The 21,873-nt window shown below is 38.7% G+C and overlaps 1 protein-coding gene across 3 annotated transcripts in view; it reads left to right on the forward strand.

Moving 5' to 3' along the window:
• The window catches only part of CDK14 (cyclin dependent kinase 14), a 335,336-nt gene that overhangs the window by 162,893 nt on the left and 150,570 nt on the right, over positions 1-21,873 (forward strand). For all 3 annotated transcript variants that reach the window (XM_075048971.1, XM_075048979.1, XM_075048988.1), the window contains one exon: positions 8,803-8,926. In XM_075048971.1, the coding sequence (XP_074905072.1) occupies positions 8,803-8,926 (124 nt within the window). The remainder of the gene's footprint in view (positions 1-8,802; positions 8,927-21,873) is intronic.

The following is a 21,873-nucleotide window of genomic DNA, read 5'->3' on the forward strand; positions in this document are numbered from 1 at the left end:
TAAGCCCTTCAGAGAATTTGTGTGTGAGGCTGAGATGTTGTTTTTAAAATACCTATCCCTGAGAATGTTAAACGAAGTATCCTGGTGACATAAATGTGGTTAGGTACCTACAACATCTTTATCAGCTAGGAGGGAAATGGGCAGAAAGCAGTTGTTTCAATCCATAGATTCTCCAAACTCTGTTAGCTCCAAACACACAATTGTATACATCTTTGGTAACTAACAAGCCTGCATATCTACCATTTATTTATAACTATGTATTAATATACTGTGTACGGTATTAGAGATGAGGGAGAGAAAAGGTAATCAGTTAGTAAGTCCCTGTTCAGTAGGCAGAGCCTCATCTTCTCTGGTTTTGGAGACATCTTTCTCAGTTTTTCCACAACTCAAGGCAAGCCATAAATCTTAAATACATTGCCCCACATATAATTATGTTTCTGTTGGAATCTACTGCTGCAGCCTGGTACATGCTTGGAGCTAAGAGTTGATTTATAGGTGTATACCATGTGGCGCTGGCCAAGCTGCAAAACGCTCTGTGGCAAACTGAGGTACAAGACTTGCTCCTGACTCTCCCTACACTGTTCCTCCTGGCCCAGACTACTGAAATCTGTACTCCTGGCTTTCTTTCCTACAGCTGTTGCTGCCTTTAGAGATAGTTCATATTTCTTGGACTCTCAGTTGAAACATCTGGATTGCTTCCTGCAGCAGGAACTCTAATGGGTCACAGCAGCTAACTGACCCTGCCAGTGATTTTTTATGATCATCATCATTCTGATTTGTGTTCCCTTCTGGACTGGTACAGGGCCATCACCACCAGCCTTTTGACTTACCTTCTTGGTTCTCCTGAGCCTTTGTCTGCAGCTGTCCATAAATAGGTCTTGTTTTGTAAATTCATAATTTAATTTTTAAGTATCTTTTTTTGTGCATTTCAGCATGATCTGTGAAAATATAACTATTCTTAACTTCTTTTAACCTTTGAAATATCATCTTTATTTTAACTGCATCTTTTACTCCATATTATTACATGCCCAGTAATGCAAGTAAATTCATCTTTATGTTTTGATGCATTTATTTTATAGCTGAGTCCATTTTCTGTAACTCGTATTACTGGTGGAACAAGTGGAGCACAGGCTTGCATCTGTCATGCCTTCATTGCTTGTTTGCATTCCTGCCTTAAAAATAGATCTATTAATGAAAGCTGATTTGCTTTTTAATTAGTGGTGCTGCATTGAAATAGCTGTAGTCTTTTGGGAAATGTATCCTGGTTTTTTTTCCTCTCTGCCTTTTTTCCTCTACTTGCAGTGTTAGTGATAATATTGATTTGTGTGAGCATTTGAGTCAAAAAACCATTTTTGACAAAATAGAAAGACAGTTGCCTCTGACCCACTGTTTCTCAATCTGTGCAACACCAGCCTGAATGACAACAGGGTTGTCAACCAGACAAGAACTGTCTCTGTCTCTTAATCACTCTCCAAATCTTTTAATTCAGGCAACTTGGAAGGCTCCTATTGTCTACTGTGACTAGAGGGAGAAGGAACTTCCAGTTCTTATTCCATCTAATATTGCTGCTCTGATTTGTTCTTCTCCCTGGGCACCTTTTTTCTTCCCAGGGCCAAAAAGTGATAAGAAGAAATAGGCAGACCCTTTTGCTGAACTTCGCATGCAGGGAACAGGAATATTCAGCCTTTTCCCAGGAGCCTTCAAGCCTTCAGCTCTTACCCATCTCAATTCTGAGCCTTCCTTGCTCCTAGGAAGCAGGGCACAGCAGTCTTCTATGCATAATTGATGGATATTTTTGAAGCAAAACCTCAACCAACTAAGCCCTACCCCCACCACAACCTTTACAAATGTGTTTTATCACTGTAATGCTGAGTCACAGAAGATAGTTGACTGTCAAGGTCACATGTAAGGTATGTGATGAAGTGTGGAGTGGAATTTGGGTATTAAGTTTCCTAGAACAGCCCAATAATCTCTGTAAAAATATGCTTAAGTTTCAGCAAAAAACCTGTAACTAGTTTCAGTCTTAAAACTTCTACAAAATAGTTTAAAAGAAATGTAATTAATAGGAATTATTGAAACATAATGGGATGCTGCAATATTTTTCTGTGCTAAATGCTCAAGAAGAGATCAGTCAACTTTATAGCACTCTAAGTTAAAAACAAACAAACAAACAAAAAACCAAACAAAAATCCCAAATCAGATATGATAAAAGTATTGGATTTATTAAACCAAGGTTTTAATACTGGCCTCCTAAACAGGATGAAGTGCACGTTGAATTGAAAATGTTAAAATACAGTGAATGTTATTTGATATAATCAGAAATATCTGGCACTTAATCACTTGCGGTATTAATTTATTCTTCTCCATGCTGCAGTACTGTGAATATTGTCCTTAACTGATGGTTGCAGCTTTTAAAGTTGAATCTGTTTTTGTCAGGTGAACAATTTTGGCATTTAATGAATAATGTGAAAATTAATAATCTGAGTCAAAGCCATAGGGCAGTTGTCATCCAGTGTCTTTTGTAAACATAAGTATTTATCATTGAACTGATTACAGTTTTAGAATAATCTGAAGCACAAAGGGTAGGGAAGCATTCAGAACATGGAAGGATTAGGCAACTCCTGTATCCCATCCATGTGAGGGTTGCTGCGCTTGAAGTGCAGCTGCTTGAACTTTGGCAGTAGCAGAGCATTGTGTACTGGCTCTTGCTAAGCAGTAGCTCCATTCATGATTACTAAGATGTAAAACCATATGCTTGTTAGTAAAGCATAGTATCTGAAAAGTATGATAAAAGTGCTTTGGTTTTTAGGTTACAGTTGTGTTATCGATGTAGGCCTGCCTCCCTGGTGTGCTTCTGTTCTCTTTCCATTGTGGGATTGTATAAATGTCTGTGGGGTGGACAAGAGGTTTGTGTTCCCCTTTTTTGTGGGAGATGTGCATTGAATCACATGGCCAGTCCTGTATCCATATGTGACAAATGTGTGATTACATGGTGCAGGGGAAGCTGTAGCATGTAAGTGCCTGTGTGTAACGAGAGGTGTCTGACCAAAAGGTTGACTGCCATTGACTTAGGTACACAGGAATCGGACAGTTAAACCATGATAATACATCCACCAGCTATGATGAATTTTCATGTCTTGTTTCACCTATCATATTGACTCACTGGAGTTTGGAGAAAACACTCTTTTACTTTAAGGTAAATACCTACTATTGTGGTCCTTTTAATTTTATTGGTCATTACTGGAAGCAAATCTAATGTCATGCTTTTGAAATCTCTCTCCTACTTGCTGAAATTAGTGATGCCACTGATGTAGAGTTGAATTAAAAATATATTTCAACAGATATGCTAAGTAGGAAGCGACGCTGTCTAATGTGGTTGGGAAGCTGCTATTTTTCATTCCTCATTCAATGAACAAGCAGGTGTACAGCAGACAGAATAATGTTATACCAAATTAAGGTCATCTTTTACACATGGCATTGAGAATTGATTATTTAAATTAGACTTTTTAGTTATCAGACATTAAATATGGCATCAGCATTTCACTCTATGTCAGTCTTGTCACTTAAAGTAATGATTTGATAATATGCACAACTGTGAACAGTAAACGCAGAATCTTTATCAGTGTGTTAAAATTCATGCTAGAAGAATGTCACTTTCATACCTAGTAAGTGCGTGTGTAATTTATTGACTGTATGATCCACATGGTTGACATATGGCAAAAAACCATGAAAAAGTTGTAGGGATGAAGAAAACACTTTTCCCAGTGTCTTTAAAATTGGTGAGGCACCAATTGCCACCCTGACCTAGTTCAGCATGGAAGTGAATTGGCGAAAGGTAGAAAAAGATTTAATTGAATTGAATTTATTTTTACTTTTGCCATTCAGGAGAAAAATCTGAAAGAGTCTTCCACTTACTGAACATTAGCAGACGACTATAACTGATCATAAGGGAGTGTCTTTATACTCAGTTAATTAAGCACACCTTCCTCATTGCAAATGACTGTAGTAGTACCCAGAGGGACCAGAAAATGATGAAAAGAATATCAAAGAGAGTAGAAGTTAGCAAATTAACACTTTCCAATCTCTTTCCTTTGCAGTTCTGCTGCAAAGAAGTAGAAAAATCTGTATCTTTTTTTTTAAAGTAATGATACGATGCACATTCCCAGTGCCTGTGTTTGTATGCATTTCTGTGTGACATTGTCTTTGGTAAGACTCTTGTGTAAGGAATGCAGGAGCAAGTTAGAAGCTTTTATAAATGCATTTTGGAGTGAATTATTTTAAAAATCTTTTGGAGACAACTCAGTTCCAGGGAGTTGAGATAGGAGAACGTTTTATTAAGATAAAGCTTATTATGATCATGAAAATCATGCTGATTCAAATGGCTAACAATTTTTTATTCAGATAGGATCCTTTATTTCTAGGGATGCAAATTCATCTCAAGTCAACACTTTGTTCCTGGAATTTCTTCTTCTGACAATTTAAGCAATAGAGTCTACAAAGCCTTGACCTAAAAAGTTCAGTATTTCTCCAGGACATTATTAGAAGTGAAAAGTTTTATCTCATTGGTATTATCCTGGTTGGGAGGAGGGAAAAGAATAGCAAACCAACAGGGATAAAAAAGATTGTGCTTGATGAGCTTTTGACATGCTAGCAGAAGTCACAGAGACATTTCTCATTGCTTATGTGATACTACATATTACCAGGCAGTTTTTCTTATGTTAATGGCTAAACTAAAAAACTCCCAAACAATCTAGTAAACCTAAACGTTAACTGGGCATTGTGTTTGGTTCTGTTTATTTCCAAGGCTGTGAGATAGTACGGTGGGGATTTATTGCCACCTTTTGTCTTTGTAAATAGCCAATAATTCACACAAGCCTGTAATATCCTCTGGATGATAGGGAGAAGTACACTGGTTGCAAGCATGAGGTGAGATGTCCTATGCTGGGTTTCTTTTCCTGGTATTTTTAGATTTGGTGGCCTATTAAGACTGAATATGATATTGATTGATGCTGAATACACGCAAGGGAGTTCAGATGATTACGTAATAACCCAGCTGGTGTGCTTTAATACATACAGCAAGCAGGAGCATTTGTGTTATCAGTGATGAGTGATAATAAAGCTTGTGCAGTATTGTGTATTACTTTTCGAAAGTAACTATCCTAATACAGCAATACGAGCTTGCTATAGGACTGGCACATTAATCCAGTCTTGCTTTCAGCTTTCTTCTGAACTGATGTGAACTCCTGATCCAGGTTAGCTCAGCTCCATTTGCAGCCTCTTGCTGCAGAGAGAGCAGACCCAAGAGTTCTGTACATCTTCTATAGACAAAAAGGTTCCATGTAGCTTTCTACTTCTCTTATCTAGGGCCAGGTCCTTTATTCCCATAATACAACATGTGGTAAGGGAGCTCAAATGCAGGAAATCATTCAGAAATCCCTCTGTGCCATCAGGGAAAGACTTTAAAAAGCCCCCCACAGGCCTCATTAGTCTGTCCTCTTGGGCAGCATCCTTCTTGTCATTGAGATCCTTGATGCCTCAGCAGACACTGTGTGGAAATGGTACATTTTCTGGAGAATCTTTCTGGGCATGTCGTGAATTTCTTTCTGCTTTTGTCTTACCCCAGTATCCTTTGCCAGAAACTCTCTACCATCTGTGGGAATGGAGGGCAACTATGTGGAGTCATCTGAGCACTTCTACACAGATCACCTGTACATGAGCATCCTCCCTTACCGTTAGACCCGTCAGAGCTTTCTGAACCCAAGTCAGAAAGTGTTAACTCCCATCAGTCCCACCAGTTAGATGTGTTTTGGATGGCCTGTGTCAGTGTTTAGCTTATAAGCTCATTTGGAGAAGAGCTCAAGGTCCTATGTGACATCCACAGGCCAACAAGATAGTAGAGCATTCTGCTGCACATGAGCCATCTTGCAGCTGTTAGATGTGTGCATGTAATGGTCTAGGTTGTACACTCACCCACACTCATGAAAAATACCATGAAAGCAGGGCTGTTCATCTAGGCAGCTGGCAAGTCTCTCAGGTTATTTGACATTTATACAGCTTTGTGTACAACCATGCAACTATTAAAATTACTAACATAAAAGCTCAAGAACCACAAATCTGTATGGTTTCTACCCTTACAACCAACCTGTTGAAATGCATATGGAATTTGCCATTGACTCCTTTTAGAGTTGTTCTCTGGTCTGCAGAGCTGCCATCCCATAGCCTTGGGGAAATGGCAGTTCAGTTGCTTGTTCAAACCCCCCCTAGAAGCCCCAGGTTGAGGTTTCATAGGGATCAGAATTGAGCAAGGTGGAAGAAGGAGCAAGCAAGGTCAGAGTACAACCATGACAGGTAGTATGCCGATACCAGATTGGGTATATGGGTAAGAGGTGATGGTACCTCATCTAATATTCATTTCCATCCTTGTGAAGGTGATGCAGATAGTCTTGAAGGGGAACGGGTTTCTTGGAGAAGGCTTTCCTCAAAGACAGGGGCAGGAACTTGACTGTGAGAAGGCAGAAGTGTTTCCTGAGGCGTCAGAAATGGTTCTTTCCAATTCATCTTTTCTTTTTGTGGAGTGGGGAACCATTGGGAATGGAGAGCCTCTTTTACTGTTCTCTCTTCCCAAGCGATCCAAAGGCCCTGTGGTTTGCAGAATGTTCTACTGCTGGGTGTTAGGCTCGTGTTTTCACTTAAATCTTTTCACATTTAATATTACCAAATAAAAACAAAGGTAAAGAGGAAAAGAGAAAGCAACAAAACAATGGCTGAGTTTATCCTGTAACAAATTCAGGGAGATTTTTTTCCCCTTCTCTTTCATGATCTTCCTCCAAGGAAGAAGCAATTGACACAGTGTATGTGAATGAATTAATTGACTGTTGTGGAAGTAGTTGATGAGTCCAGCATCTCTACAAGTTTGGAATAAAACTATGTTCCAAAGCTGTCCCCAAGTGTAAATGTTTATTCTGTTTAGCGGTGAAATTGTTGGGGGTTTTTCTTAGCACATTGTGTCAAATCACTTGACTCTGCATTAAAGCCAAATGAAAGCCCATATTAATAAATATATTTTGAGTTATAAAGATTACAGTACTGTAAGATAACATGATAATTGACATTTCTTTGCATATTTATAAAAATCATGTTTAAAGCTAAATACCATTGGTTTAGCCTAGCAAACTGGATATTTTCCCTATCTTTTTATTAAAAAAAAATGCTATTTTGAAGTCATTTAATAGAATTTCATTTATATTTTAAGGCTGTAATAAAAGCCATTTCTGCTCCCTGCCCTTATTTAACCGCAATTCAAAAAGGAATGTGCATGTTACTTATGGCTTTCCTGCTATTCTTTCTTTTGTTTCTGTATTTTGCTCTTAGGTTTCCTCAGCACATTGTTAGACCCAACCCTGGCAAGAAGGTGATTGATATGGCTCTTTGTGCCCTGGCTAAATAGCTAAACATACAGTGTTTTGTGTCTGCACTCGGGGAAAAAATGAAATGCAATTAAATTCATTTCAACTTCAGTAACATGACATTTCTGTTTCTTTCATGTCAGCCTTTATTCTTTTCTATAATCAGATTTTGTAACCCTTTTTATAATGTCTCCTCACTTCAGCAGTCACTAAATAGGATACTTGTGTTGCAAGTTAATTAGAAATTCTCATGTGCCTGGGTTGACTTTTTCCAAATCTTTGGTGTGGTTTCCACATCTTCCAAGAGAGCACACACTTCAGCAGCTGCTGAGCTGTGAGGTGTGAGGTCCGTATCCACTCTTGAATCCTCCATGTTTGGTTTTGCAAAGGCTTGTTGTGTTCCCATTTGGAAACTGTAGTATTTTTAAAAATATTTCTAGGCAATAGGAAGGGTCTGTATGTTAGGAGAGTTTTTTCAAAACTCCAAAGAAAACTCCTGGGAAATGATAGTTCACCCTTTGTGTTGACAAAATCCATGAGGGTAACACAGCCTTTCACAGCAGGTGCCAATAAGAATGCAGGAGAATGATGGGAGAGGAGATGAAAAGGGGAGGACAAAAGATCTCCATCATCCAGCTCTTTGTTCATAACTGTAAATTACAAAAATACACAATATCAATACTTAGCTCTAGGGAAAGCATTTGTAGATTCCAGTGAAGGGTTGAAAGAAATATGGGGGGATGAGTTAGGCTCCTATCTAAATTTACGTTAAAGACTATTATAAGTAGGTTTCAAAAGTCACCTTTAGGTTCAGTGAGAATTATTATTTCCTAATTAAAAATACATAAGCAACTCCCAATAAAAAAAACTTTGAAGGAGAAAACCTATCATACTTGCAGATTTCCATGGGTACACAGGCATTATTTTTATACTATTAATTTCTTCTTTGTTTTAGCTCCAGTGTCCCATCCCCCAGCCTTATCTCCCCATCCCTATCCACCCTGTACTGTTGTTTCCTATAATTAGTGAAGATACACATCTGTCTTCAGGCTACCACCTAATCTCTGAGGCCATATGGGTAAATGGAATATAATTATAATTTGGTAGAAATTGAGCCTTCTGCACATGGTTGTATTGCTCTTGTTCTTTTTAAAAAGCAGGCAAACTGAATCTCTGATATAGTAGGGCTTGGAGGCTGGGGTTAGTCCTTGCAAAGTACATATTTTTTAGATGGAAATCTTGTTGTGTTAAATTTGGGTGGGAATTATGCCAGTTTGGGAGGAATTCTGACACAATGTTACCACAATATGCAAGCACCCTGCATATTGTGAAGAAATCACCTGTGGTTATATGCAAAATATTAACAGAGGTCATTTTTTGTCCCCCTCTTTTTCAGTTATTTTTATTTCAGTTGCTGCGAGGACTGTCTTACATCCACCAGCGTTACATTTTGCACAGGGACCTGAAACCACAGAATCTTCTGATCAGTGACACGGGGGAGTTAAAGCTGGCAGACTTTGGTAGGCAAGCAGTTAATTACAAGTCTCTTATAATGTTGTAGGAATGTCAGACAGATGGTTCCATTGATTTCTCTTCCCCCCACCCTATTCCTTAGACACACCTTCTTCATTGTAGATAATTGCACATTTTTCTCCTGAGCGAAGAAATTGATTATGGTCAACAAAATGCTTGATTAAAAGGGAGCAAGTGAAAAACAAATATATACTCCAGTTCTCACAAGGAAGATAATGCTGAAAATATTTCAGTTTTATTTACTGTGAGATCTCTGAACTAGAATTCAAAACCTTTAAAAAGAAAAGAAAAAAAAATAGAGAGAGACCTGAGGAAATACAGACTATATGAAGAGCACAGTCACTTTATGGAAGCAGCTCTAGGGTTGTGGGGATCTGGATTAACTTTCATTAAATGGTCATTGAAAGAGACTGAAGGACACAACAATAAATAAGCCTTCTAAAGAGTAAAGGACACTAGGATCACATGGACTGCTTTCAGTATCCCTTAGTCCCTTATGGGGAAGCCTGATGCGGAGTATAAAGCCATGGGAAATGGTCCACTGAAATGTTAGCTTTTATGCCTTTTTTTAGTTTTAATTTTTTAAAGCCACTTTCTAGTGGCTACACTGGGGCAAGTACTCTTTCCTCTGAAAACTATTGTGAATGCAGATGTGGAAAATGGCAATATTTTTCTTCAGTGGTTTTTACAAAATGTTGTAGGAATTTCTTTCTCTCCTGTAGGTCAACTTCTCAGCTACTGATTCCAGCAGAACTTCTGAATTAAGCTGAAAATGTTACCTATCAGCTTTTTAAAAATGTCTTTTATTTTTATGACTGCTATCCACATCGGGCTTCACATTTCATGGAGTAGCAGTAATGAGGGAGCCTTATGTGCTAATTGGCAATTTCACTGTTAATGTAGTCATGGTTTTTTTGTCTTTTAATTAGCATTACTGCAATTAACAGCTCAGTGTGTATTTGCTATGCTGGAGGAGGGAACAGGACTTCAGGTGGATGCAGTCCCCAAGAACTTGATTGGCCTTTGGATTGTAAGGCAGTTAGAGAAATAGTATTAGAAAAATATTATCTGGTTTTACATACCATTTTCTGTGGCTGTTTTTCAAAACATGTAAGGTGCCAGAAGTGTTTTAAAGATATGCTTAAAGAAAGCATTCCTGCATGTTGCATTTTACTGTGAGATTTCATCTCTTAAGTACATAAAACAGGTGAATCATTAAGTGTTTTTGTAGTGAAATATGAGTTAGTCCTCTGTTGAAGGTGCTGCCCTGTTTGAGATGACTAGTTTTGCTGTATCATTTATATATATGTATAAAACACTATGAACTTGTCTGACTTCCAAGTGTCCCCATGTAAGTCCTTCAAGAGATTGTGATAATGGTGCTCTGGCTTTGGTGGATACTGAAAACTCTGTAGATGATCTTACAAACTCTTCTGTATGTAAAATGTTTCATAGGGTGGGGGGGGTCTTTGGCAGGAGAGTGTTGCTGAAGCTGTATGGCTTTTGTGGCTGGGGAGCGGGAGGCTGCATACTTTTCGGATGTGTTTCTAAGGAAGCAAAAAGCCCCACCTTTCACTGGCACTGTTAAATGCCTTGCTGGAGGTGTGAACCGATCAATGAAATGTCTGGCTCAGATGTAGGTTGACCTCTTTCTGGTTGTATTGCCTAGTATTGCCATAAAGCAGAGAAAAGGGTGGAACATTCCTGTTTGCCTTGCTGTAATGGGAAATGTAACTATGACTTCTGATGAAATTACTGCCTCTTTGTGGCACTAGGCTAAATATCCCAGTGATGACATCACAGGCAGGATTTTCCCAGCTTTGTGTTGGTGGGAATTTAAGGTTAACCATTCTATATTATTTTGAGAGAGAGACTAGAGATGTATAAGTACAACCAAAAAAGAAATACCCAGTAGTAGACGTATGAATGTGTAATATTGTGGAGAAGATTTTTTTCTCTTGTAAGTTTGTCCTGACCTAACAGAAATATCTGCATAATCTACTCTTAGACACTGAGAGAAGATTATATAGCGCTTTTTTTTTTTTTTTTTTTTTTTTTTTTTTTTTTTTACAGCTAGATTTTGTTTCATGGCTCATGACCTTATAAAATTGAAAACCAGATGGGTTAAATTTCTCTTCGGAGAACCAAGATGAAAAATTAGAAGTGATGAGGTTGAAGTCTGAAGGGTCATGACCTCTTTCACTAGAGGCATGAGAAATGGGAGCACACCCACGTGCTCTCTGCATGCACCCCTGTGCATATTTACTTATTTAAACACTGTACTATTATAGCCCATCTTCCACCTTCCCAGTATGAAAGACTCTTCTTAAACAAGATGTAAAATACAGTCCTGTTTCTTTTTATGTTTTTCTTCCACAAATGACTAATTCGCAATAATGCGCTTGGAAAGGAAGTTGGTTTAGATTGTATATCTGCTTAATTACATGAGAAGGAATATGGAAATTAGAGAGATGGGTGTTTTGCTTTCAAATGCACTCAAGGCAGGAGGGAACCTATCAAGAAATTAGTTTCTGTCAGAGATAGGATTGACTTTGCTAGCACAATAAATAAAAAATGCTAGAGCAAAGGCCTTTTAGTCTCTAAGGACAAGACCTTCAGATTTTGGTTTCATAAGTTTACAAAAAATCAACAGCATGGCCAAAGCTTTTCATCTGGCATTGGGCTTATTTAATCTCCTCAGTGTAGGATATCAAATACTTAAAAGCAGGCTGTAGTGGATCATAGTTCTTGAATAAACAAGGTAAAGAAAGGCTATTCATGCCTGCCAGTGCATTGCACTGTGGCTGAAGTGGAATCTTTGAATAACTGTAGGCATGTGTTTTTCTACAGCAGGGCTCCCAGACATAGATACTCCACTGTGTGGGAGTGTCTTTGTTCAGTCGAACGGTGGTTTGCTTTTCTATTCATTGTGCTGTAGCTGCTAGGAAATGAACGTTTATGAGAAGACTCAGCAGTCAACTGAAAAGAGAGAACAGAACATAGAGGCTTTGTCAAATTAAAAATGGATGAGCTATAAAAAATGGCTTTCTTGAGAAAATATAATAGGGGAGACTACATCTTGAATAATTGTTGCTATGAAAAACAGTCCTTGAACTCCATTCCTGCATTGTTTTTTCAATACAATTAGAATTCCAGAGGAAATTAAAATATATTAGGAATTCTCCTTATGAAATGAAATTCAAAAATTATTTTTAATCCTGTGTTGTGAATTTGGCTAACTGTCTACAGTTTTGTTTATTTGCCCCTGCATGTATGTCTGTCTTGAGTAGAAATAAAGTATTATAAACCTTTAATGAGTAACACCATAAGCAATTACAAGCTTAAATGAATAGAGCCTTGTGCTTGGTGCTAGTTACCACACAGACTGGGCTGCATAGCTGTTCCTTAGCCTTTGGTTAGTAGTTTCTTCACTGTAACTTTTCTTTGCGCTGTATAGAGATGCATTTGTTTGGCCTTTGGATGTGTATTGACTTAAAAAAAGAAAATCTTTGAGCCTTTGTTTAGAAAAGTCATTAAGCAGTTTTAAAAGGAAGGTATGTTTCTAGAATAAGTGCATTTATCTTAACTATAAACAGTGTCAAATGGCTGTATGGCAGTGGATAGGAGCATGAACTCAAAGATCAAACACTAAGAATATCTTTTTTTCAAGCGTTAGTTGTGATCAGGTGATTAGTAATGTAAGCAAAGTAGTTATCTAAGCAAATATGTGATTTGTATTCACATTGAACATATTATAATCAGTGCTATATGTCATTTCAGTGATCCCTTATTTTCAAAATGTCACTTTGAACCTCTAAGAAATACGTACCAAAGACTATAGGAGCAAACATAGATGAAAACATCAGAGGAACAGACAAGCTCTGCCAGACATATTATCTTTGTCTCTGCACGAAGGTGCTTCTGCGTGGCCACAGGCAGAAGGGTCCAAGGTGTTGGAAAGGTTTAGATGGTAGCAACAGAAGCTTTATGAGGAGATTAAGGCATATGGGAGGAAAATGTGTTGAGGTGTAGGAGGAGGTTGGCAACAACAGGGTGTTGAGGAGGCAAAGGTAAGATGCTAGAAGAGCGTGAGGGAGAAAAGCAGTAAGTGGTTGTGGAATATGTAGGCTCATTGCTAAGTGGGACAGGTGATTTAGTCACAGCAGACTCTGATAAGGCTGAGGTGCTCCATTACTTCCTTGTCTTGGTCTTCATGAATAAGATCTCACAGGACTTTGTTCTCAGAGATGCAGTTCAGGGAGGAAAGGGGTGAGTGGAAGAGAATTGAGTCAGGGATCTTCTGAGAAATCTTGACCCATGCAAGTTCATGGGTCCAGGCAGGAGGCCTCCTGAGGGTACTGGGCAAGCTGACTGATGTCATTGTCAGGCTGCTCCCTATCATCTTTGAAAGGCTGTGTAGACTGGGGGAGGTCCCCAATAACTGGAGAAACGTTAATGTTGTACCTATTTTCAAGAAGGGCAAGAAGGAAGGTCTGGGGTACTACAGGTTGGTCAACCACTGTCCCTGGAAAAATGATGGAGTGAGTCTGCTTGGAAGTAATTCCTGTACATGTGAAGAAAGTGTTTGCCAGTTTTAATCAAGGTAAATCATGTTTGATCCATGGGATTATCTTCTGTAATGAAATGACTAGCTCTGCAGTCTCCCAGTACCTAAGAGAGGGTTACCAAGAGTAATGGTGCTCTTTACTGAGGTGCACAGTGGGTGAATGAGGGATAATGGTCATAAGTTGAAACAGAACTAGGTATAAGGATGGAAATGTTCATGATGAGCCTTGGAGCAGCCCAGAGAGGCGGTGAAATCTCCATTTGCTTCACTGACTGGACAAAGCCTTGAGCAATCTGGTAGGTTGAATGAGGCAAATTCTCCTTCTTGTATGGTTCTGTGATTCAGTGTATACTATGCCTTTTTTGTTTTGATTTGTTTTTAGTGGTTGAGTATTGGCATTTAGCTATTGTGTATACTGATATAAATCAAGATTGGCTAATCAGTTATGTTTGCATCCAGATTATCACACTTAATAAACTCCAGCACAAAGTCCCTAAATAGCTGATAACAATCAGGTAGGAGGTGGGTCCCACCTTCCATGTGGGACTTTCCTGGAAAGATTTACTCTTTTTGTGCCTTGTTTCTTCTTCTCTGTCCCAAATCATCTGCTAGCAGCCTAATATTGTGACTTTTCCAGGGACAATGTGGACCTTTAATCTGATCATGGTATAGTTACTGTTACATATCCTTTAGTTAGAATAATTTTGTGCTTTCTGGGTTGGAAAATACGTAGTTATACTTGTTATTAGAAATTTTTGGATAAAACATTTACATAGCTTTTGAGGGTAGGCACACTGACATCACCTTTCGATGCACTGAGAAAATCCTCAGGGCACAGGTGTAGAGAACAAACATTTAAACTTGACTAGCATGTGAGGCAGCGGTAGTGCTTCTGAGGCTGTAAGAGAAACTGGCCAAATTACTAGTAGGGCCCTTGTCCTGCTTTATCTGTGAGCTGATCAACCTGCTGCTGGGGATTATATTTCAGGGGATTGCTTGTTTGTGAAACTTCCCTGCAGCTGCCCTTCCCGTTTGTCTTTTCTGCTAGGCCTGCAATAGAAGTGAACTGCACAAAGTGAGTGGATGAGAAGTTTGAAGACCTGTTTGGTCTCTGTATTTTGGATTGTGCAGTTATTGTAAGTGCAAGGACCTTCTGTGTAGTCATATCTTTTAGTTGGGATGCCATTCTTTTTAGTATGTACACTGACTTTTTCTCTATGTCATGGCTCCAAGACACAGTGTATGACTATGCAGGCACCTAAGAAGCAGAAGTGCACAATATGATTTCAAAGTATGAAACAGCAGGTCTAGAAGTTAGTTAGCTTGACTATAATTTGCAAGGACAGGAAAACTTCCTGAGTGATAATTTGTTTGGTGTTTTTTTTTAAAAGACTTGAATAGAAATTTCCCCTTCCCCCCATTCCCTGCCCCAATTTTTGTTAGTTTTGGTCCTTTAAAAAAATCTTCACACTGCAGTAACACCACAATGAATTACAGTGTTGCAAGGTGAGTGAAGAAGAGCATCAGGAACTTAGTGCTTTAATGCTTTAGTGCTTGTTCCTGCAGAAAGCTGCTCTTTCTCATCTGTAGGAGTGGGCTTTGGAAAGATAAGCAGTGTGAGAATCTTCATGGAAATATCTTTGCTTTTCTCTCCCAAATAACACTGATTTCTGTCAGCTTTTTGTCACCTTTGGGATCTCCTTGGATGAGTAAGGAGCTGCAGGAGGTCTGCATTATGGTGGAAGTCCTGCCTTAAGCTTTCGAAGTTTTCCTAATATAAAGCCCTGTGATGTAGTAAAAGAAAGAATCAAGTAAGTGTGATTGAACCATGCATCCTTCTAGTTACATAAGGTGATTAATAATAGATAGCAGGAGCAAAGAGGCTTGAGGTTTGTAATAAAGAGAATTATACTCAATGGAGCTGTGGTTTAAAACTAGTACTGCTAGCTGTGTATTAAAGAGGATGTTTCCATGAATTTCCATATAGATTTTTCTGTGGGGAGCATGTCGGGGATATGTCACAAGGGACAAGACTATTGCTGTATAGTTTACTGTTAAAATGATTAAAGCTATGTTGACAACTTGGAAAAAAAAAATTAGTTCTTTTTTTGAAGTAAGAATCCCATGAGGAATTTCTTTATAATGTACCATATAAGATTTGTATGAAAGGTTGGATAGCATGAAAGATTGCTTGCATGGATAACTGCTATGTTTTTATGTGTAAATGCTCCACAGAGTATCAGTTCTCGAAGATGCTGGTATAAGGAGTTGTCACAGCACCTGAAGAGCTGGTATTTTATATTGTCGGTGATGCTTGATGAAACTGTTTGCAAAACTCCTCCGCGAGCTTCTCTGGCTATGTAGGCTGGCTACCTCTGACCTTCCTGGCCTCAAGCGAGCTGGAGGACCAGCGGGCCATGGCGCCGCAGCCGCCCGGCAGCGGGGGCGAGCGGCAGGAGCGGCCTGGGTCACTTCTGAGGCGGCTGACCCACAGCGGGCTCCTGCTGCCTCCACAGCAGGCCTCGTGCAGGAAAGGGCGGAAGCCGTCTGGATTTTTGTTATCAGAGGCTGCTGCTGATAAAGAGAACCGGCTTACCCCAAATGTAGGTCCACAGAGCCCTCTAATACCCTGTCTGAATTGACCAGAGAAAGAAAAAAGGCGTTTCTTTCCCATATTCCTGTGAGAGGTTGCTGTTACCCCAGGTGCAGCCTGTTCCCCTCTGAACAGGCCTTTGAAATCTGAAGAATTTGTTCTTGTACCCCGGAGGAAGGTCAGTAGTGGGTTTCTTTCAGGGCTCTGTTTGTATTAAATATCAAGAAATGAAGATGACTTCAGTGACGATGTTGTGAGTAAGCTGGAAAAGAGGAAGTGGGAACCTGGAAAGTGAAACCTGAACTGCTCAAACTTGAGTTAGCTTGCAGGTCTTTATAAAAGACAGTTATTTCTGTAATTAACTGTAAATACAGCATTTTCTGTTGAGAGCAGAAGCTGGTAGTGCAGTTCATGGTGGCAGCTGGGCTGGAGGTCTGGAGCAGCAGAGCAGACTGTGTGCACTTGTCCTAGCATAACCTTGAACGCACACTACCAAGTCAGTGAAGAAAGCCTTTGCCGTCCCCGTTGCTTTCTTGATCCCGGGAAAGGGAGGCCAAAGCTCAGGAGCGGAGCTGATAGGTAGCTAGGGAACCTTCAAATCTTTTCTGTTGGAGGAAGGATTAAAGCCGTAGGCTGCGAATGCTGTGGGTACTGTGGACCCAGAGACCCACGGCAGGCTGCTGTGTTAGTTATTTGCTTTCCCAGGATGACGGGCTTTCCCTCCACCCCAAGATGTTCCTTCTCATTTTCTAACAGTATAACTGGCCGCTGTCAGGGAGTAGCCAAAGCTGCCACCTCCTCCTCCCCTCCCAGGAGCCACGGCTTCATGTGCTGTGCTCGTGACCTTCTCTTATCTTGCCCAGAAGAGATCTGTGGTGGAGAGGGAGAAGAGATGTGTAGGTGGCAGGAAATCTCAAGTGACAGCAGTGCAGAGGGGTAGGTTTAATTTCTGGCATTTTGGCTAAAGAATTCCTCTGTGCATCGTTTCAGAGAAGAAGATGTAGGAGAGACTGCGGTCTAGTTCTTGCTTCTCATCTCTGTTTGATTTCCATTGTGTACCTCAGTCTAATTTGCTTCATAGATCCGATGGTTTTATTGAGGTATCAGGTGAATCTAAATAAATAATTGCCATTGTGAGAGTTGATGCAGAAAAAATACCTTATGGACAGAAATCGGGTTTGATATATTTGGTACAGGTTTGCTATCTGGAGACAGCACTTTGCAAAAGCTGTGACGTTCAGTTTTGTTCAGCTAAGACTTTAACTTCCCTCTCCTAATAGTAAATACAAAGTAGAATCACACACTGAATTTTTGGCCATGTCAGTCTTCACTGATTGCTTTTTAACAGTTGAAATTAAAATTTCTTAAATATACCAGCCTTTTCAGCTATTACTAAAGTAGATGCTGTAACTTAAGCCCTTCCCACCAAGAAGCACTGTGCAGGATTATTGACTGATCAGGAAATTTTTTTAAAATATTTTTGTTTTTTAAACCATTAAGGAGCTGGAGATTGGTGTGACTCACTAGATGGGTCCCCTGTTAAACACATCTCAGATTAGTTAAGGTTCAATCCAGTTTCCCATTGTTACAAGATAGTTACATTGAGCCTTTAAAAAGGGAGAAAGCATCTTAATTATCCATTAAGGGCAATAAAGGAAGTTGGTTATGACACTATTAAAACAACTGTAATGAAAAATCTGTTTCAGTGTTTTGTACTTAAGAACATCATGGGATTTAGATGTCATCTGTACTGCAGCTAGCTCAATGCTGACTGTGATCTTGCATTATTTCCATAATCATAATTTTTTTCATTGTCTTGTATTCCCCACCTAAGCGTCAACCAGGCTGTTATGTGATTATTGCACAAAATACATGGAGAACTGTGATCTGCTGTCTGTACAAGAGAGATCCATACATCCAAATGAATCTGTAAATGTGTTTAAAATCTGGGCAGCAATGACAAAGGTTTTTTTTAACTGAAAAAAAGCCTTACTCAGTCACATGACCATGTTCTCCTATCAGTTTTCTATTGAGAACATTTTCTCTCCCTACACATCTTGCTTCTTTTGTAGCCCTAGCCTTTTGACTACCGTGGCTACAAGCCCCTGTATTTAAAATATTGAACTTTCTTTAAAACTTTATTGTTCTGAAGCTTCTTTGCTTGTTTCTGATACAGCTGTTACGGGGGAAAATAATGACTATGGTCATGGTGAAGTTTTCAAATATAGCCATCCTGGTTGATGCCATCGTACCATCCATCTTTGCTTTTGTGGTCTGATTATGGTTTTCTTTAATGTTTCCTTAATTAAGAGAACATACTATATTATATAGTGAGAAAATTATGCCAAATTTTAAAATAATTTTAATTTCATTAATGTGTTAATAGTTATGCAGATTTATTTTACATCCGAAATAATCAGCTGTGTGGAAATGAAAGGATAACTGGAAAACAGCGTGGGATAAAGAAGAAAGAATTCATCATAAGTCAGAACAAAAATATTGATATGCAAAGAAAAAGACAAACGTGAACAGGGACTGTCAGTTCATTAAGAGGAATGTGCCATTTAACGTGATATGAAATAATTGAGATAGCATTTTAAAGAGGTGATGGTACTGTAACTTACAACATCATTTGTTTTGCCCCAGACAGTTTAAAACCTTACCTTACTGCAATACAGTCACTTTTTATCTAGGTAATTTTAAATAATTTATGCAGGGTTTTTTCATTCCTTCTGAAGGACACAGGGCTGGATATATTAATATATTTATAGATGCACAATTCATACTGATGTAAATGAAAATCACACTTGCAGGTCTACTTGCATTAAGATGAGAATTTCCCCTGCAGCAACTGGCCTTCATGATAGCCAGAAGAGGTCAGGCAGTGCTTGTCTCAGTAATACTTCTCCAGTGGTTTACATTTCCAAAGAGCTGTACAAATGTTAACTCCACATAGCTACCCTTATATATGTTACAAATAATCAAACTATGAGAGGTCAAGCAAAATGTTGAAAGACACAAAGGTACCAATACTAAAGTGGCAGATCAGGAATCAGTGGCTTTTTATCTGGGTGATGTGGGAACATTAACAACCATTTTGCATAGGGAGGAGATGCTGCTGCATGACTTTCGTGTTACATGGTAGGGAGAGTGGCTGGTTAGAGCTTCACCTTGGTAAAGGTGCCCAAGCTCTCCTCCAAGGTCATTTCAGCTTTTCACACCTTTAGCTTTTATGGCTTATAATATGTCAGATATTATAGCAATTTTTTTCTGTGGTCATTGGAAATAAGGGAGAAGGAGATTTTCAGATGTCAGTTCTTTTATTGCCACCCACAGCCGTGAACATACTCATTTTCTTCTTATTGCAGCAATTTTTAAGTCACTCGGACATCGAATTTTTCAGTTATATTTGCTCTTGTGGCTATTATTTGCTTTTAAGGATATTGCGTTGCAGTGGCCTTTAAGTTAGATATTAACTGCAGTGTGTTGATTTGATTGTAAAAGCAGATACTGAGTACGAGGCACTAGAAGGGAAAAACTTTTTATGTCAGTACTGTCATTACTGATGTTAAGTTATGGACTCTTCAATAAGGCTGGAAATTTGATTCAGCTTTGAACTGTCATGTAGACCTTAGGAAAAAAACTAAATTAAAAAAAAAAGGAATAAGAAAAAAAGGCAGTGGCTCACTGAAATGTACTTTATAAACACAAATGCCTAATGTTAGCTTCTTGAAACTTTGGCAATTCTTTGTCCATTCTATCTTATAGTGCTCAGGATGTGATGTTAAATGAGATGTGCTCACCTGTACTTAAAATTTGCTCATACATGCAAAGTTGAAATAGTTTAAATAAAACATGAAATGTTTCAAAGGTACTAATAATATGACAGTAGTATTTTGTCTGTGGTCAAAATACTATCAGGGATCCTTTGCTTGCAATCTACAAGTAGCTTTTATCAAGCATTGCATGGAGAAGTACATCTATAGTCCTTCAGTTAAATGAAAGAATAGATAAAAGAATGACTTGGTTTCAGTGCTAACGAAGTTTCACTTCTTTTATTCAGTTATGATACAGGATTCAGCAATTCTGCTGACTTGGTAGGCTTACATCTGTACATAATAGACTAGATTTGGTTGTGTAGCTCCAATTTTGCTGTCCTGGCAGTGGCATTTCAGTGTTTCAGTGTCACTGTAGAAAAAGATGCTGCATGAGGAACATTTGCTTTTTAACTACATATTTCCAGAATCATAATGTTAAGGCACAGCCTTAATGCTCTTCTAACGTAACTTTTTTTAAAATGAAATTGTCTGTTTTCATTTCTTCTTTTTCTGTGACAGAATTGTATTAAGAACTGATTAGGTGGCTCTGCAGGAATACAGATGCCTAATTACTGATGCAAAGTCAAATAATCATTTAGACCTAAGCATATTGGAATGTCTCTCACATAAAACTTTTCTTCTAAGATTTGTGATTCAGCTAATTTAAGATGACATATACAATAAATGAGTTTTGAGGAGCGATTCAATTGAACAGGTGAATCTGAGACTCCAGAGGTTCCTGTTGTAAGACGTTGCTTCATAATATTGCTTTACAGAAGCAACAGTATTTACACAGGTCTTCTTAACGGTTTCACGCTTGAAAGAAAAGTGAAAATAATTTTAAAATTTAGTGAAATCTTTCAGTCTCCTATAGTTACTTTGTTCTTTGTTGTATTTCAAAAAGCTTTGAAGTAATTGAGGATTTTTGGTTTTTTTAGTTTTGTTAGTTTTGCACCAATGCCTGTACCATACTTTACTGATGTTTTCAGATCATTTTTCTCTGACTTAAGCCAGAGCAGGCAGGTGTGTTTTTTAGATGCTGTGGGCGTTACCTAGTATGTGAACATATGTACTAATGTGATAGCACATGCAAAATGTGCTGGAGTTCTTCGGCAGAACAGCCAAGACAGTGTTTTACCTGCTATAAAGATACATAAGCTGCAGAGTATAACATATTGTAGCAATGAGAAAAATCAGCTGAGTATTTGTCCTATCTATAAATAGTCTGGCTCAAGTACTGGAAGCAGCTTGGATTAAACTCCATGATCACTAGAGAACCATTTGTGCCAGGCAGGGCAGCCATGGTTCAAAAGACGAGGCAGGATAATGGAACAAATGCAGCTGCATCCTGCAGCATAGAAATGTATGCTTGGGTGGCACCTTAGCTGGAAAAGCAGATACATCAAACATAATTGCATTGGCTGTGCAGTACCAGGGGCCAGAAGTTGGTGGCTGGTAGTTGCAAAGTTGTGCCGTTTATACATAACTCAGACTTTGTACTGTAAGAATTGATGGTTTCAATACACATGTGGTGACAGTTTTTCAAATTCACAAATTCCACTCCTGTAGGGTAATGTCAAATGGCAGTGTTGTTTGATTTATAAATAAAATGGTTGTTAGATCTGCTTTTCAAAAGTACTGTTTGTTTGTAGATGTTAATGTTGTTCAAATACTTGTTTCTCCATGTAGCCCTGTTCTTGTTAAATTAACTATCCTAGACCAGTGCCTGGGATCTGATCTGTTTGTAAATAAATTTGCAGGTACTTGATTAGGCTTTTAGTAGTTGACCATGAGTTGAAGTATTCTCTTCATCAAAGTTCTCTAGATATTTTACCTCTAGATGGGAAATGATGGATCAGTAAAATTGTAGTATCCCACTGGAATGAATCACTCCATAGAGTAACATACTAGTGGTCATGCAGCTATCATTGCCTTTCATCAGTGTTCAGCACTCCA

Source organism: Buteo buteo, chromosome 2 (assembly GCF_964188355.1).
Source record: "Buteo buteo chromosome 2, bButBut1.hap1.1, whole genome shotgun sequence".
Lineage (NCBI taxonomy): Eukaryota > Metazoa > Chordata > Aves > Accipitriformes > Accipitridae > Buteo > Buteo buteo.